The 17,536-nt window shown below is 35.4% G+C and overlaps 2 protein-coding genes across 2 annotated transcripts; both read left to right on the forward strand.

The window, feature by feature from the left end:
• Positions 1 to 3,589: 3,589 nt before the first annotated feature.
• LOC100376701 (L-rhamnose-binding lectin CSL3-like) lies at positions 3,590 to 7,258 on the forward strand (the record flags this gene model as incomplete). The annotated part of the gene is made up of 5 exons (XM_002730541.4): positions 3,590 to 3,639; positions 3,911 to 3,970; positions 6,032 to 6,317; positions 6,527 to 6,544; positions 6,747 to 7,258. Coding segments are annotated over exons 1-5 (885 nt in total), but the record flags the coding sequence as incomplete, so codon positions are not given.
• Positions 7,259 to 16,457, forward strand: LOC146747248 (L-rhamnose-binding lectin CSL3-like). Its single transcript, XM_085498598.1, has 4 exons — positions 7,259 to 7,282; positions 14,518 to 14,826; positions 15,244 to 15,552; positions 16,238 to 16,457. The coding sequence occupies exons 2-3, from the start codon at positions 14,583 to 14,585 to the stop codon at positions 15,546 to 15,548; spliced, it is 549 nt and encodes a 182-aa protein (XP_085354724.1). The 5' UTR covers positions 7,259 to 7,282; positions 14,518 to 14,582; the 3' UTR covers positions 15,549 to 15,552; positions 16,238 to 16,457.
• The last annotated feature ends 1,079 nt before the right edge of the window (positions 16,458 to 17,536 follow it).

Genomic DNA, 17,536 nt, shown 5'->3' on the forward strand with positions numbered 1-17,536 from the left:
ATTATGTTATAAAGTAACGTACATCAGTGGATTATGGATTTTGTCATCCATAGACTGCCATCAGTTGTTTAATTAATCTGGATCAGTAGTAAAATTATATAATTTTGACTATATATACCGTATTTGGTCAAAGTTATCAGACCGAGGCCCCAAAATAGTCGAGTAACAGTACTTTTAAATATACGGGGGAAAGTTGTATTCTCCACTTGGATCATGTGACAGCAAACACGTTCTGAAAAACAGTCTTTTCCCAGTAATCTGACATGGCTTAGAACAAAGATATAAGTAAACACGAACTGTTAATCACAGAGTTGTGTTCACATATGGATTGTGCGTGGGAATACAAGATGCTGGACTCGAACCACATTGATCAGCCGACTCATAAAGTAATCACTCTACTAACTAAGAAAATTTCTATGGAGGTACCCGCCAAATAGACTTATTGAAGTGGTATTATTATGTGACATTGAAATATTGAAGGGTTGTGGTCGTCGCGAAGCGCGTATTCGAATTTCATATAAACGAACAATGTAGTGCCATATTGAACACGACAAGGCGCGACGATCGCTGCTCTTTAATGGCGAACAACAGAGCGTACACAATACCTTTAGTGTTCATGTGAATTGGTGAGTTTTAAATTTTACCGGTTTCATTGTAGTATAAGTCGATAATACCACAGCTCGTTATCGTGTGTTTATGATCGTAAGCACCACGGTTACAGCCAGCAAGATAATGACCACTACTGTGGTTTCCACAATCATAAACACACACAATCTCGACTACGTCCGTTTTTATATTTGTGTATATTTGTGAAAAAATAATGGTTAAAACCTCGTTTGTTTAGAATATAAATAAATAAATATATATGTGTCTAGTGTAGGCAGAGACTGGGATTACATTGACATACCCATGACGCAAATGACGCACAACTATCGGTCTGGCGTGATTTTCCTATCTTCACTGAAAGCAACAATATTTTTTATCCTGACAATGTGTTTGTTCTGTATGTGTTCGATTAGCATTATATTTTCCTAATGGAAAACCATACGAACACCGTTAATTGATTTGTATTATATATTTATAACAATAGAGCCAGTAAGCTTAATAAGAATGCGTACACCATATTTAGCTTTCAAACTACAAGAGAATCTTGGTATATAGTAGATCGTATTGCATATATCATGCAAAAACTATGTGATAAAGCCATGTGATATTTTCGTTATCACACCTCCAATATTACACACTTTATCGGCAATTTGATTGATTCTTGCACGCAATTTGATACAATAACGTCACCGATTGATAACCTCCAAGGAGACCAAAACAGAAATCGTTTGCCGACTACAAATATACTTTGTTATAAATGTTTTGAATGTGGTTAATTCGAATGTTTCGGCATTACACCAATAATTTCAGATTTGTCGCATCTTGGGCAAACGGTACAATGGGGTCGGACGAGCTGATGAGATTAGGAGGCGCACACACAAATACGTGTCACATAACTTATAGCTGACGTGTCATATGGTCTGACAATTTGAATTGATTTTCCAGAAGACCATTATGTATAATCTTACATACTTTCATACTCTTTTCTTACATAGCAATTCACACTTTTCAGAGCCCTGTGCGATATAAGAATGTTCTTACTGCTAGGTGCTGCTGAATACTGCCAAACATTTAATTATAATCTTTCATTAATCGTCATTGCCTAATTGACACAGAGTTGGCACTATGTCATTGACAACAATTTTAATACATTAAATCTCTTATTCAAATTAAATAAAAAATATTTTATGAGAATGCTACTTAAATTAAATTAAAACAAGCTATAACAGCTGTCTTTTGTACATTGTTTGTCTTTCAGGAGACTTAGATGAGTGTGTCTAAAAAGGTACTCAGTATTATGGTTCGAAATATCAGTGGGGTCGATGCAAACATTGTTATGCAAGTTATATATGATATATAGAACAGACTAGAATAGAATAGAAATATACAACCCCCTCTATATGATAATTTATATGGTATGGTATGGTTTCAACGTTTGACCAACATCTCAATACAAACGTGTTATTAATGTCACTGTTTATATCCGTTTTGTCTTTGGACTGTGAGCGTTATCGTTAATATTAAATTGATGGTTGTAGCAAATCGAGTGTTTACTGTGAAATAAATCATTACAATTAAAAACGTAAAGTGTTTACAATAAACGCATGAAAATGTATTTATTAATTACTCCAAGTTAGCAGTATTAAAATCAAGAATAAGAAAATTCTACTAAGCTTATATGATACAACTATATGTCTCCTGACTTTGTACGTTCAAATTGCAAATGCTAGTGTTGACACATGGTGTATTTTGTCACAGAAGTCATATTCATGTTTGGGACTATGTGACAGGGCTTTGCGGCCATCTTCCTATCAAATGGCTATCTCGGTCGAATACAAGCACCTGCGGACCTCAACAAAGGCCCTCCCATTGAATCTGTGGCACAATTGCCCAGGGTAGGGGTCATTTTTTTTTGATGTTCAGCCTAAGTATGATTTGAACTTGGGTCTACCAATCATGAGTCTGATGCGACAATCACTATGCTTCCAGTGACCGGTCAGGAATCGAATTGACCGCATTAACCCATCGTGTACCACAGTCAGAAACTGAATAAAAAACTCTCTACAGATAATATTATTACTTTATCATTCGTCAACAGTTTTAAATCACATATTTACCACTTTTGAATAGGTTCTGGATCAAAATTATTTACGGGCATTGTCCTTTCATTTCATGTTACTAAATTGGCCTAAGCTAGGATTATACATGCGCACACACTGTTAACTTATTTGTATTTTCTATGGACAACAAAACAAATGTATTAGATTGCTGTAGACACTCCATAATGTAGACCTAGACCATGAATTATGATTTATCAGAACATACACAGTAATCGTTAGATAAATTAAATACACTAACACGCATATGCATTGAGTTTTATCGAGCACAAATTCGAATGTGAGTTATAGGATCAGCGTTTTTATGTCGTAATAGTTGACAGTATTCATCAGTATACAGTATCAAATAATATTAAATAGTGCGTGTTCTCGTCCATATTGCACTTTACTTTTTAAAGTAGATTTCCTTGTACAAAACATACGGGAAGCGTCTACGTTGTTATATATGCTTATTTATTCAATTTTAAATTGCTACTCTATATATGTAAGACATGATGTGATTTACAATATCCTTCTTGAAAGTGATAGGCGCGTAAAGTTGTTGACTCGTAGTTCCATTTTAAAAAATCGGCAAAGAGAACATATTTGAAAACAATCTACAGAGGAAGTTACAACTGGAACGTATAAATAAATCCCACACACACTTGGTGAAGTGAAGCCGAACACATTTCAGCAGCATGGTAAAAAAAACATGAAAAAAATTCACTATTCTAATGAATATTACCTTACATTGCTAACACGTTACAGAAATGATAGCAGTTAAAGGTCATGAACTGTGACACGTATATTCAAATGCAATGTTAATCAACTGACTGGATACTATATAATAAAAAAATAGGTTCTACTGAACAGTCAACGCAGTCAACATCAGGCAGCTCTTGTGTCCTGCGTACTCATCTATCAATTTATGTTTGTGGTCAGTATTTTCATAATTTTGGTGATATTCTTATAATATATAACCGCCTTTACAGTTAATTTGTTAAATCTTTGTAGGTTTTTTGGCAAATTATTTTATCATAGTATTTATGTATTATCTGTAATCTCATTGCAAAGGCCATCGTTTTGTAATTCGTATAGTCTGCTTTTGTTTACAGGTACGTGGTTCGAACCCTATGTAGCGTTCGTAATGTATGCATAACTTATATTGACTCTTAATTAGCTGACTCTTGACATGTTTTCTTTTTTAGTCAGCTATGTGTGTGTTGCCATATTTCTCACTATTGGTAACTGGGTTGTTCGCAGTCAAGGTATGACGCTCACTTATTTTCAAGTTGGGGGTACAAGCCAATGGCTAAATTGTTTTTGTCTGTGGGCGGCACGATGGTGTACTCATATTCGTATACTGGATTAGATACATTGCACGCAGTTATTTAATTTATGATGTAATATGATATAACGCTGTGGCCTCATTCTGATGTTTGTGGATATTTAATTTATTTTCATGGGTGATGGGGTCTATCCCGCGGCCGTATTTTATACTGCATCACGAGCGAAAATGACTTACATACCCCACGAATATCAGGGCGAGAATCGGATTTTGTTCAGATTGGACTTATGGGTACTTTTGGTAATACTCAGAGATGATTAGTTTTAGAGTCATGTACATGCTTATTGAGTAGCTTACATTTTAGTTATCTCATTCCAGCCTGTGTAAGCAAAATCTCAAAAAAGTTAGTACATATGTACATTAGGATAGGGCCGTGCATATCAAGTTGTTAATTTGCATAATAATTATATTCTTCTATTTTGTGTAATCAAAATTGCCCCTTCATTTGAGATTTGCAGAGTTTAACTTCGATGACATATGTTTCAAGACCTCACGAAAATTACCATGAAAGTCGTTACCACTTCATTCGTTGGTATCAGTGCGCGCAAGGGCAGTGACCTATTTTAAAATATGTTCAATGATTGGTTAATCCGGCGTTACATTCTATTCATATGCAAACTTAGGTGGACTTACAAATGAAAGATACCGAACAATTTTTTTTTCACAATAAATACTAGTACAATATACTATGGACGTTTTTTTGAGACGTAAGGCGTCGCTATGTGTATTTCAACACCGACCGAGTACCGGGGCATCACTGGTAGAAACCCGCTAAAAGGTATGGAAGTCATCCAAGGGGCCTGTAAACCTGGTTTCAAAAGTCAAAAGGTCCTTTTTTGAAGTTTTCAGGAATTCAAACTGTGACGATATACTAGAATGCATTTAATGTGTGATATGTTACGATAGGTCCATTTTACCATTTGGATTTCCGGACCGTTATTTTCACAAAAAGGTTGACGCCTCGCGTAACCGTATTTATATTATTAAATCACGTGACACTCGCCCCACCCATATCCCGAGACCGAGTATTGCCATCAGGTATCATTGCCGGAGGCTATTTTCGAAAATTTAAAAGCTACACGTTTTGTTTTGTTTTAATTTTCTGATCAATATAAAAACGAAAGTTTGATTCGATTCCCTATTTCTGAAGAAAACTAACGTAGATTACAATTTGCATTTACAGTGCCACAAAACTTCGGTATTGACGTTTTTAGTTTGAGGTGTACTGTACCAGACTGTGAAAGTGGCTCGTTTGCATAAATTATTATTACATGAATACATGACTATTACAATATTGAACAAGGTTGTAACTATGAATACCACTGAATGAAAATTACAGAACCCTTTGACATTGCCCGAGCGTTTGTGGGGTATGACAATTCTTTTCAGGAGTGATGTGATGTATTCTGCGACTATGTGTCACCAATACAGCAAGGATACACCACGTGTGATCGTGTCTGATTGTCTTCGTAATCCTAACAGTATAACCAATCACAGAGCAGCTTATTTGTTGACAGATTGTTTTACGACATATCAAATTATGTCTTGTATATACGTATTGTGCCCTAGTTGACAAACGTAATATTTCAACATCAGAAGAATATAAGTTGAAAATTAGTTAAGCATACAAACTAATCTACGTGGAAATTCAACATTGACAATAGTATAATACTGGCATTCTAGTAATTAGTATCAATAATCTCAATTTTTCCAACTTTTGTGCCTGATTATTTTATGTGCATGTGTTAAATCCTATGTTTTGGGGACTAGGAGACAGAGCTTTATATAAAGATCTTCGTCATAATGACATTGTGGAAACTTCACATCTTCACACACTGTTGAATACTGACGTCGCTTCAACTTGGAAATCTTAAACTGCTAACAAATACAATCACATTTACGCGTCTTTCTGACGTTAGAACCCATCCAATATAATTAGGCCACAGGGTTTTCACCTATGTTCCTTTCTTGTGCCTTACAGACTGTGGGTGTTGTAACAATAACATGTTATAACGATAGTCCAATGGTCTTAGATTGCTCTGATAAAATAATCCATATCAATACTGCCAACTATGGACGTACTGATGGTGCTAGTACCTGTCCCCATACACATGTCAGTGATACCGATTGCCATTCACCAACCAGTCTATCCGTAGTACAAACCTACTGTGAGGGTCGTAGTTTTTGTTCCGTGCCACTCGAAGGTGCGACGTTTGGTCCCGATCCTTGCCATGGAACATATAAGTATCTTGAAGTGGATTATGAATGTGAGTATTTGATATATACATATTTGTATATCAACAAAGCGATGCCATAAATAAATACTAAGGTCTCATAGTTCAATCTATACTTTTATTTGCAAAACAAAACAAATATGTTCTATGTAGAATTGCGTATTGGGAAATTGTATTAACCACTGATACTGGTCCGGGTATTCGAAATGCGTATTAATGTTACTTTCTCTGTTCTATTTCAGGTGTGACACCAATACCTGGTGAGTCAATTGAGTACTACTACTATATATATATACAAGTGCATTTAAAAATTTAATATAAGTGCATTTAATACCGTTTGCTGTATAGTGTACATGGTATGAATAACGAATGTAGGAGATGTCGGAATTAGGCAGCGTTCAATGCTATATTTATTGCCAAAACATAAAGAATACTACATGTACTATGTTTACCTCTCAACAGACGTCGTTGAAGTTGGTTGCTTCAACACCAATACAGACGATGATCCCATTGAGTCTTTGGAATGCCGAGATGACCACTTAGTATCCCACCATCTGGAGCGTGAGAATCATGTAGAGAAGTGTGCCCAGGCAGCTGCAGCTAGAGGGTGGACAACTTTCTCATTGTTAGATGGAGGTGCTTGTCACTCAGATGCCGATGCATGTCAGAATCAGGACAACTTTGGAGAGACGACCGACTGTGGTGAGACTGGGACATCAACGAAACAAGTGGTATATGAAATTATCCAAAGAGAGATAGTTTGTCAGGACGAAGTACTTCATCTCGAGTGCGATTGTGGATTCATTCATATAGTGAGTGCTAACTTTGGGCGTAGTGATCCATACACATGTGGAGGTCCTGTTTTGACAACTGACTGCTCGTCCGCTAGCAGTTTCAGTATCGTGCACGAGGCATGCGAAAGAAAAACGTCATGTGACATCCATGCGATTCACACTCTGTTTGGCGACCCATCAAGTACTTGGATGTAGAATACTATTGTAAGTAATTTATATAGTTTAAACTATATTTATACAATATATTCTAATTATGTATCCATGATAACTAAAGCATTATTGGGGTCTGATATGAGCTAAAATTCGCGCGAGAAATATTCACTAAACGTTCAAACTTCAATGATATTGAGTGCGTTCGAATGTTACTGTTACTGTTACTGTTACTGTTACTGTTACTATTACTGTTACTGTTACTATTACTGTTACTATTACTGTTACTGTTACTATTACTGTTACTATTACTGTTACTGTTACTATTACTGTTACTGTTACTGTTACTGTTACTGTTACTGTTACTATTACTGTTACTATTACTGTTACTGACTCTGTTTGACTTATCTGTGCTGAAGGTTTTGAAAAGTGTTTCAATGTACGTTTTTTTACTATTTTCTATTATTTCCACCAATTCAGGCATATACAGATTAGCAAAAATGTCACCTCAAAACAGCTTTAGAAAATGTCACCTCAAAACAGCTTTAGAAAATGTCACCTCAAAACAGCTTTAGAAAATGTCACCTCAAAACAGCTTTAGAAAATGTCACCTCAACACAGCTTTAGAAAATGTCACCTCAAAACAGCTTTAGAAAATGTCACCTCAACACAGCTATAGAAAATGTCACCTCAAAACAGCTTTAGAAAATGTCACCTCAAAACAGCTTTAGAAAATGTCACCTCAAAACAGCTTTAGAAAATGTCACCTCAAAACAGCTATAGAAAATGTCACCTCAAAACAGCTTTAGAAAATGTCACCTCAAAACAGCTTTAGAAAATGTCACCTCAAAACAGCTTTAGAAAATGTCACCTCAAAACAGCTTTAGAAAATGTCACCTCAAAACAGCTTTACAAAATGTCACCTCAAAACAGCTTTAGAAAATGTCACCTCAACACAGCTTTAGAAAATGTCACCTCAAAACAGCTTTAGAAAATGTCACCTCAACACAGCTATAGAAAATGTCACCTCAAAACAGCTTTAGAAAATGTCACCTCAAAACAGCTTTAGAAAATGTCACCTCAACACAGCTTTAGAAAATGTCACCTCAAAACAGCTTTAGAAAATGTCACCTCAACACAGTTATAGAAAATGTCACCTCAAAACAGCTTTAGAAAATGTCACCTCAACACAGCTTTTGAAAATGTCACCTCAAAACAGCTTTAGAAAATGTCACCTCAACACAGCTATAGAAAATGTCACCTCAAAACAGCTTTAGAAAATGTCACCTCAAAACAGCTTTAGAAAATGTCACCTCAAAACAGCTTTAGAAAATGTCACCTCAAAACAGCTTTAGAAAATGTCACCTCAACACAGCTTTAGAAAATGTCACCTCAAAACAGCTTTAGAAAATGTCACCTCAACACAGCTTTAGAAAATGTCACCTCAAAACAGCTTTAGAAAATGTCACCTCAACACAGCTTTAGAAAATGTCACCTCAAAACAGCTTTAGAAAATGTCACCTCAACACAGTTATAGAAAATGTCACCTCAAAACAGCTTTAGAAAATGTCACCTCAACACAGCTTTTGAAAATGTCACCTCAAAACAGCTTTAGAAAATGTCACCTCAACACAGCTATAGAAAATGTCACCTCAAAACAGCTTTAGAAAATGTCACCTCAAAACAGCTTTAGAAAATGTCACCTCAAAACAGCTTTAGAAAATGTCACCTCAAAACAGCTTTAGAAAATGTCACCTCAACACAGCTTTAGAAAATGTCACCTCAAAACAGCTTTAGAAAATGTCACCTCAACACAGCTATAGAAAATGTCACCTCAAAACAGCTTTAGAAAATGTCACCTCAAAACAGCTTTAGAAAATGTCACCTCAAAACAGCTTTAGAAAATGTCACCTCAAAACAGCTATAGAAAATGTCACCTCAAAACAGCTTTAGAAAATGTCACCTCAAAACAGCTTTAGAAAATGTCACCTCAACACAGCTATAGAAAATGTCACCTCAAAACAGCTTTAGAAAATGTCACCTCAAAACAGCTTTAGAAAATGTCACCTCAAAACAGCTTTAGAAAATGTCACCTCAAAACAGCTATAGAAAATGTCACCTCAAAACAGCTTTAGAAAATGTCACCTAAAAACAGCTTTAGAAAATGTCACCTCAAAACAGCTTTAGAAAATGTCACCTCAAAACAGCTTTAGAAAATGTCACCTCAACACAGCTTTAGAAAATGTCACCTCAAAACAGCTTTAGAAAATGTCACCTCAACACAGTTATAGAAAATGTCACCTCAAAACAGCTTTAGAAAATGTCACCTCAAAACAGCTTTAGAAAATGTCACCTCAACACAGCTATAGAAAATGTCACCTCAAAACAGCTTTAGAAAATGTCACCTCAAAACAGCTTTAGAAAATGTCACCTCAAAACAGCTTTAGAAAATGTCACCTCAATACAGCTTTAGAACACAGCTATAGAAAATGTCACCTCAAAACAGCTTTAGAAAATGTCACCTCAAAACAGCTTTAGAAAATGTCACCTCAAAACAGCTTTAGAAAATGTCACCTCAAAACAGCTATAGACAATGTCACCTCAAAACAGCTTTAGAAAATGTCACCTCAAAACAGCTTTAGAAAATGTCACCTCAAAACAGCTTTAGAAAATGTCACCTCAACACAGCTTTAGAAAATGTCACCTCAAAACAGCTTTAGAAAATGTCACCTCAACACAGCTATAGAAAATGTCACCTCAAAACAGCTTTAGAAAATGTCACCTCAAAACAGCTTTAGAAAATGTCACCTCAAAACAGCTTTAGAAAATGTCACCTCAAAACAGCTATAGAAAATGTAACTTCAAAACAGCTTTAGAAAATGTCACCTCAAAACAGCTTTAGAAAATGTCACCTCAAAACAGCTTTAGAAAATGTCACCTCAAAACAGCTATAGAAAATGTCACTTCAAAACAGCTTTAGAAAATGTCACCTCAAAACAGCTTTAGAAAATGTCACCTCAAAACAGCTTTAGAAAATGTCACCTCAAAACAGCTTTAGAAAATGTCACCTCAAAACAGCTTTAGAAAATGTCACCTCAACACAGCTTTAGAAAATGTCACCTCAAAACAGCTTTAGAAAATGTCACCTCAACACAGCTATAGAAAATGTCACCTCAAAACAGCTATAGAAAATGTAACTTCAAAACAGCTTTAGAAAATGTCACCTCAAAACAGCTTTAGAAAATGTCACCTCAAAACAGCTTTAGAAAATGTCACCTCAAAACAGCTATAGAAAATGTCACTTCAAAACAGCTTTAGAAAATGTCACCTCAAAACAGCTTTAGAAAATGTCACCTCAAAACAGCTTAAGAAAATGTCACCTCAAAACAGCTTTAGAAAATGTCACCTCAAAACAGCTTTACAAAATGTCACCTCAAAACAGCTTTACAAAATGTCACCTCAAAACAGCTTTAGAAAATGTCACCTCAAAACAGCTTTAGAAAATGTCACCTCAAAACAGCTTTAGAAAATGTCACCTCAACACAGCTTTAGAAAATGTCACCTCAAAACAGCTTTTGAAAATGTCACCTCAAAACAGCTTTAGAAAATGTCACCTCAACACAGCTATAGAAAATGTCACCTCAAAACAGCTTTAGAAAATGTCACCTCAAAACAGCTTTAGAAAATGTCACCTCAAAACAGCTTTAGAAAATGTCACCTCAAAACAGCTTTAGAAAATGTCACCTCAACACAGCTTTAGAAAATGTCACCTCAAAACAGCTTTAGAAAATGTCACCTCAACACAGCTATAGAAAATGTCACCTCAAAACAGCTTTAGAAAATGTCACCTCAAAACAGCTTTAGAAAATGTCACCTCAAAACAGCTTTAGAAAATGTCACCTCAAAACAGCTATAGAAAATGTCACCTCAAAACAGCTTTAGAAAATGTCACCTCAAAACAGCTTTAGAAAATGTCACCTCAACACAGCTATAGAAAATGTCACCTCAAAACAGCTTTAGAAAATGTCACCTCAAAACAGCTTTAGAAAATGTCACCTCAAAACAGCTTTAGAAAATGTCACCTCAAAACAGCTATAGAAAATGTCACCTCAAAACAGCTTTAGAAAATGTCACCTAAAAACAGCTTTAGAAAATGTCACCTCAAAACAGCTTTAGAAAATGTCACCTCAAAACAGCTTTAGAAAATGTCACCTCAACACAGCTTTAGAAAATGTCACCTCAAAACAGCTTTAGAAAATGTCACCTCAACACAGTTATAGAAAATGTCACCTCAAAACAGCTTTAGAAAATGTCACCTCAAAACAGCTTTAGAAAATGTCACCTCAAAACAGCTTTAGAAAATGTCACCTCAACACAGCTTTAGAAAATGTCACCTCAAAACAGCTTTAGAAAATGTCACCTCAACACAGCTATAGAAAATGTCACCTCAAAACAGCTTTAGAAAATGTCACCTCAAAACAGCTTTAGAAAATGTCACCTCAAAACAGCTTTAGAAAATGTCACCTCAAAACAGCTATAGAAAATGTCACTTCAAAACAGCTTTAGAAAATGTCACCTCAAAACAGCTTTAGAAAATGTCACCTCAAAACAGCTTTAGAAAATGTCACCTCAAAACAGCTTTAGAAAATGTCACCTCAAAACAGCTTTAGAAAATGTCACCTCAACACAGCTTTAGAAAATGTCACCTCAAAACAGCTTTAGAAAATGTCACCTCAACACAGCTATAGAAAATGTCACCTCAAAACAGCTATAGAAAATGTAACTTCAAAACAGCTTTAGAAAATGTCACCTCAAAACAGCTTTAGAAAATGTCACCTCAAAACAGCTTTAGAAAATGTCACCTCAAAACAGCTATAGAAAATGTCACTTCAAAACAGCTTTAGAAAATGTCACCTCAAAACAGCTTTAGAAAATGTCACCTCAAAACAGCTTTAGAAAATGTCACCTCAAAACAGCTTTAGAAAATGTCACCTCAAAACAGCTTTACAAAATGTCACCTCAAAACAGCTTTACAAAATGTCACCTCAAAACAGCTTTAGAAAATGTCACCTCAAAACCGCTTTAGAAAATGTCACCTCAAAACCGCTTTAGAAAATGTCACCTCAAAACCGCTTTGGAAAATGTCACCTCAAAACAGCTATAGAAAATGTCACCTCAACACAGCTATAGAAAATGTCACCTCAAAACAGCTTTAGAAAATGTCACCTCAAAACAGCATTAAAAAATGTCATCTCAAAACAGCTTTAGAAAATGTCAACTCAAAACAGCTTTAGAAAATGTCACCTCAAAACAGCTATAGAAAATGTCACCTCAAAACAGCTTTAGAAAATGTCACCTCAAAACAGCTTTAGAAAATGTCACCTCAAAACAGCTTTAGAAAATGTCACCTCAAAACAGCTATAGAAAATGTCACCTCAAAACAGCTTTAGAAAATGTCACCTCAAAACAGCTTTAGAAAATGTCACCTCAAAACAGCTTTAGAAAATGTCACCTCAAAACAGCTTTAGAAAATGTCAACTCAAAACAGCTTTAGAAAATGTCACCTCAAAACAGCTTTAGAAAATGTTACCTCAAAACAGCTTTAGAAAATGTCAGCTCAAAACAGCTTTAGAAAATGTCAGCTCAAAACAGCTTTAGAAAATGTCAACTCAAAACAGCTTTAGAAAATGTCTCCTCAAAACAGCTTTAGAGAATGTCACCTCAAAACAGCTTTAGAAAATGTCACCTCAAACAGCTTTAGAAAATGTCAACTCAAAACAGATTTAGAAAATGTCACCTCAAAACAGCTATAGAAAATGTCACCTCAACACAGCTATAGAAAATGTCACCTCAAAACAGCTTTAGAAAATGTCACCTCAAAACAGCTTTAGAAAATGTCACCTCAACACAGCTATAGAAAATGTCACCTCAAAACAGCTTTAGAAAATGTCACCTCAAAACAGCTTTAGAAAATGTCACCTCAAAACAGCTTTAGAAAATGTCACCTCAAAACAGCTTTGGAAAATGTCACCTCAAAACAGCTATAGAAAATGTCACCTCAACACAGCTTTAGAAAATGTCACCTCAAAACAGCTTTAGAAAATGTCGCCTCAAAACAGCTTCAGAAAATGTCACCTCAAAACAGCTTTAGAAAATGTCACCTCAAAACAGCTTTAGAAAATGTCACCTCAAAACAGCTTTAGAAAATGTGTAATCAAGAATATTGATGCGCTGATAACAAATTTACAAGTTCTTTGTTGCCCTTTTTACTCGACGTCCTTTTATTCAAGTAACAGCTACCGTAATAAATAAATACCGAGATAAATATGGATACCTATACTGGCTTCAACCAGATACAGATACATTAGATGAAATTAGTAGCGATTTTTGTACAGTACAGAATTATGTTGTTGTGCTTTGGGGGTTGACTTCATAAAATATCACCTTATCTATAACTAGCTGCCAGGTTAAGGCGGATATCAAATCAAAATCGATTTGATATCTGTTTTCTGATTTGTTGTGATAGTGACAACTGTCACACGCAACGTAATATTACCGTAATTGGTATAGTACAGGTGTGATGGTTCAAATACCAAAATGGCAACAGTAACAGAAAGACTTCCCTGGCGGCGATGATAAAATACGAACACGGAGCCAACAGATGATGTTTCAACTGGTACTGGTATTATTATACTCTGCAAACATCAAGTACAATAACGCGGTAAAACTCCACTACTCCAATAACTAGATACGTAAACTCCAATACAATTCAACGAGATCTCCGATCTGATCTCCCCTATATATACCCACACTGTCTATGAATAGACCATTACATCAGCATACATAATGAGTCTGGAACTTACTACAAATTTCTAGAATGTTCCATTACCTTATATTGCCTCCTACAGTGTTCTATTACCTATTCAACCAGTTTCTAAAAAAAATCTAGAATATTCCACCCAGACACAGTACGGTTCTAGAACATTCTCAGTGACACGGAAGTGGTAAATAAGTCGTATGCGACAACAACCGATCGACAGAAGCTCGAAGTAATTGCATTTATTTTTAATGGAACCCATAAGGTGTATAATAAAAATGTTATGAACAGGATACTGTTTGTGTGGCTCTTGCTCCTAGTCGCAGGAAAGAACACATCCTCAGTATGACCATGATGTTTAAAAGCCGTATCAAATTTCATGAAAATTATTCTCATTCATATTGCAAATTTCTCACGAATTAATCTTTAATAACTTATATAACAAACTAAATTTTCTACCAATACTTTGCAGGTAATCAGATTCCTGGGGAACTTGAACAACCTTCATCGGCAATAACGTGTTATTATGATAGTCCAATGGAGTTGAGTTGCATTGATCTGTCCATTCATATTTTGTCGGCCAACTATGGGCGTACTGATGGAGCTAGTACCTGTCCCCATACACATGTCAGTGATACCGATTGCCATTCACCAACCAGTCTATCCGTAGTACAAAACTACTGTGAAGGTCGTAGTTTTTGTTCCGTGCCACTCCAGGGTGCGACGTTTGGTCCCGATCCTTGCTATGGAATATATAAGTACCTTGAAGTGGATTATGAATGTGAGTACTTTTAACAAATACAGCATGACGATAAACATTTTTGTTGGACATTTCAACACGCATACTAAAACACGTGTGTACACTTGGTGTAAACAAAACATCAAATGTATAAACTTTCAATATCATGTGACGTTCCCTATAAAATATCCAAACTCGGATTAGTGGGTCGACACTAATATTGAACGTTTTAGTGAGGAAATAGTGGGATAATTCAATATCTTCATACTATAAATGCTAGTATCATGATATAACCAGCTTTGATATATGATTACCAGTCACAAAATATTATCTAGCGACAATAGAAGATTTAAATAAAAATTAAAATAAGCTTTAAAATTTAAATAAATCTAGATATTAGAATCGTACATAATGCATAATTCTCCTTTTAATAACGACCAATTTATTTCCATTGGCTAGGTGTTGCCGCTGTTCTCCCTTTCACTGTTATTACCTGTTACAATGACAGTCCAATGCAATTGGATTGCTTTGATAAATCAATCCATATTGTATCTGCAAACTATGGACGTACTGATGGAGCTAGTACCTGCCCACATGCGGCTGTTAGTGATACAGATTGTCATTCACCAACTAGTTTGTCTGTAGTACAATCAGCCTGTGAAGGCAACAACGCATGCTCTATAACACTTACCGGTACTACATTTGGACCTGACCCATGCGTTGGTACTTACAAATATCTTGAAGTGGAAGTAGAGTGCGTATAATACGGTGAGTAAATGTGCAGTCGTGTCGTATCATTTTGGGATCAGTTTAACTTGATTGTTATAACATGCCTGGTAAACAACATGCATTATAGTCCGTATTCTGGGAAATCATTTCTGGAGGAGATATCAAATTCGTGGTTCAGATAGACACATAACACGTCGAAGTGGCTGTGCCACTGACCCTGTGCCTCTTACTATTAAAAACTATCATTGATTACTGCATGTGTTGTTTCTCATAATAGTGTGCGTCGTAATTTTCTGCGGACATCCCATGACGTGACCAATTTCAATCGACTACTTGGCCCTTATATTTTACATCGCATTGTATGTGCAATTAGTACATGTTTCTTAAACATTATTTGGGTCATCATGTGGTTATATTTAAAAAATGATCAAAATCACAGCTACTGCCGCTTAAACATGTCCTGTGTATAAACACGACAAAGCCCGTCATCCACTCTAACAATAATGTTTTATAACCAAATGTTAAATCTAATAACAAAACCACGGAACCCGTTCACACATCATATTAGGGCAAAGGTACTCCAATCAATTTATATTGTATTATATTTACTGTATCCAGGAGAGTCACGTCATTCACTTTGTACTAGTTTGCGTATCATAGTATTTCGTATATTAGTTCGTATATTAGAAGAACCACTTTCTAACTCTTTTGTCTTTACTTCTAGGCGTGTCGTAACGATTGCTCATCAACTAAATATGAACCAATGCCATAACATGATGCGCACGGTCTACACAATGTGTATTCGTTCGTTATTAATTCTTTGTCTCTTCGCTTTAATCATTATTAGCAGATTGCATGTACACTGATTGTGAATTTGTTCGAAATATTTCTCACACACAATTCTGAACAATATTTCAAATAAAAGTAGTGTGCGGTGAACTCCATTGAATGCTTGTATTTTGGGCGTATGTTAAACATTGCATAATATTGTGATTCAATTTATATTGAAATTATTCATTTCGCTTTATCGTCGCGGGTCTAATCACAATGCAAGAGCATACATATTTTTATGTAAAAAAAACGTGTATTGCTCGGACTAAGACAGACTCTTGCTTTATGAACACCTGTCCAGTTCCCATATCGCAGATATTCCTTTTTTACATTGGCCAGTGGATACATTGTTTCTACTGTAAAGTACATCAGTCTAAGGTTATTGGCTATCAGAAGTAGCACGGTCGCAGTATCATATGCGTTCTCAAGACCGATGGAAAGTGTGTCCATTGGTCGTAGTTTCCCCGACTATTTTTAAAAACAAATGATACATAAACTTTTCAACAATTTACTACAAACTCTATATCATTAAAATCAATTTCAAAGTTTTGCGAGGAAACGTGTAAGTTGATACGAACACACAAGTGTTTAGCAAAAATAAAATATATCTAGAGCTCGGCCACCAATCCATTTCAGGACGTAAACCAGGAATCCAAACAGACTTAGTTTTTCTGATAATCGCATCGTTCTCGCCAAACTGTGGCAATGTGTGTGGACACGTGTTAACAGATACCACTGACAAATAAAAATGTGTTCTTGTATACAATATTGTGGATTAAATAACTCTGCGGCATTCTATCATTCTATATTGAGACATCTAGTTTAATGATGGCGTATTCGATGACGTATATTGCGCAATTGGACGGTACTGTTCTACACCGATATATATGATGTACCAAGTTTTAAAAAATTATAAAAACGAATTCGAAACGTGATACAACCTTTTAGATTTTATATTAACAATTGCTGATGCAGGACATTAAAGTTTGACGAATAGTTATTTGGTTATGCGAAATGAAGAAGAAATGACAAATCTTAATTCTACTTTCAGTCAGACTTATGATCATTCACATCCAATAAGATAGCGAAAATGTTTTCCTGTGTATTTATCCCAAATTTATTTTGTAAATCATATATGTTAGGTTTCAAAATTGAGATTATACAATAAAATATAAAACATGTTTGCATCAAT

The sequence above is a fragment of the Saccoglossus kowalevskii genome, chromosome 4 (assembly GCF_978046115.1).
Source record: "Saccoglossus kowalevskii chromosome 4, keSacKowa6.1, whole genome shotgun sequence".
NCBI classification, from domain to species: Eukaryota; Metazoa; Hemichordata; class Enteropneusta; family Harrimaniidae; genus Saccoglossus; species Saccoglossus kowalevskii.

What these genes read in the sequence shown, in the direction of transcription:
- LOC146747248 (XM_085498598.1), top strand. Translation starts at nt 14,583, where the DNA reads ATGGAGTTGAGTTGCATTGATCTGTCCATTCATATTTTGTCGGCCAAC. An exon ending in CCTTGAAGTGGATTATGAAT is followed by an intron (nt 14,827 to 15,243) that starts GTGAGTACTTTT and finishes TCCATTGGCTAG; the next exon opens with GTGTTGCCGCTGTTCTCCCT.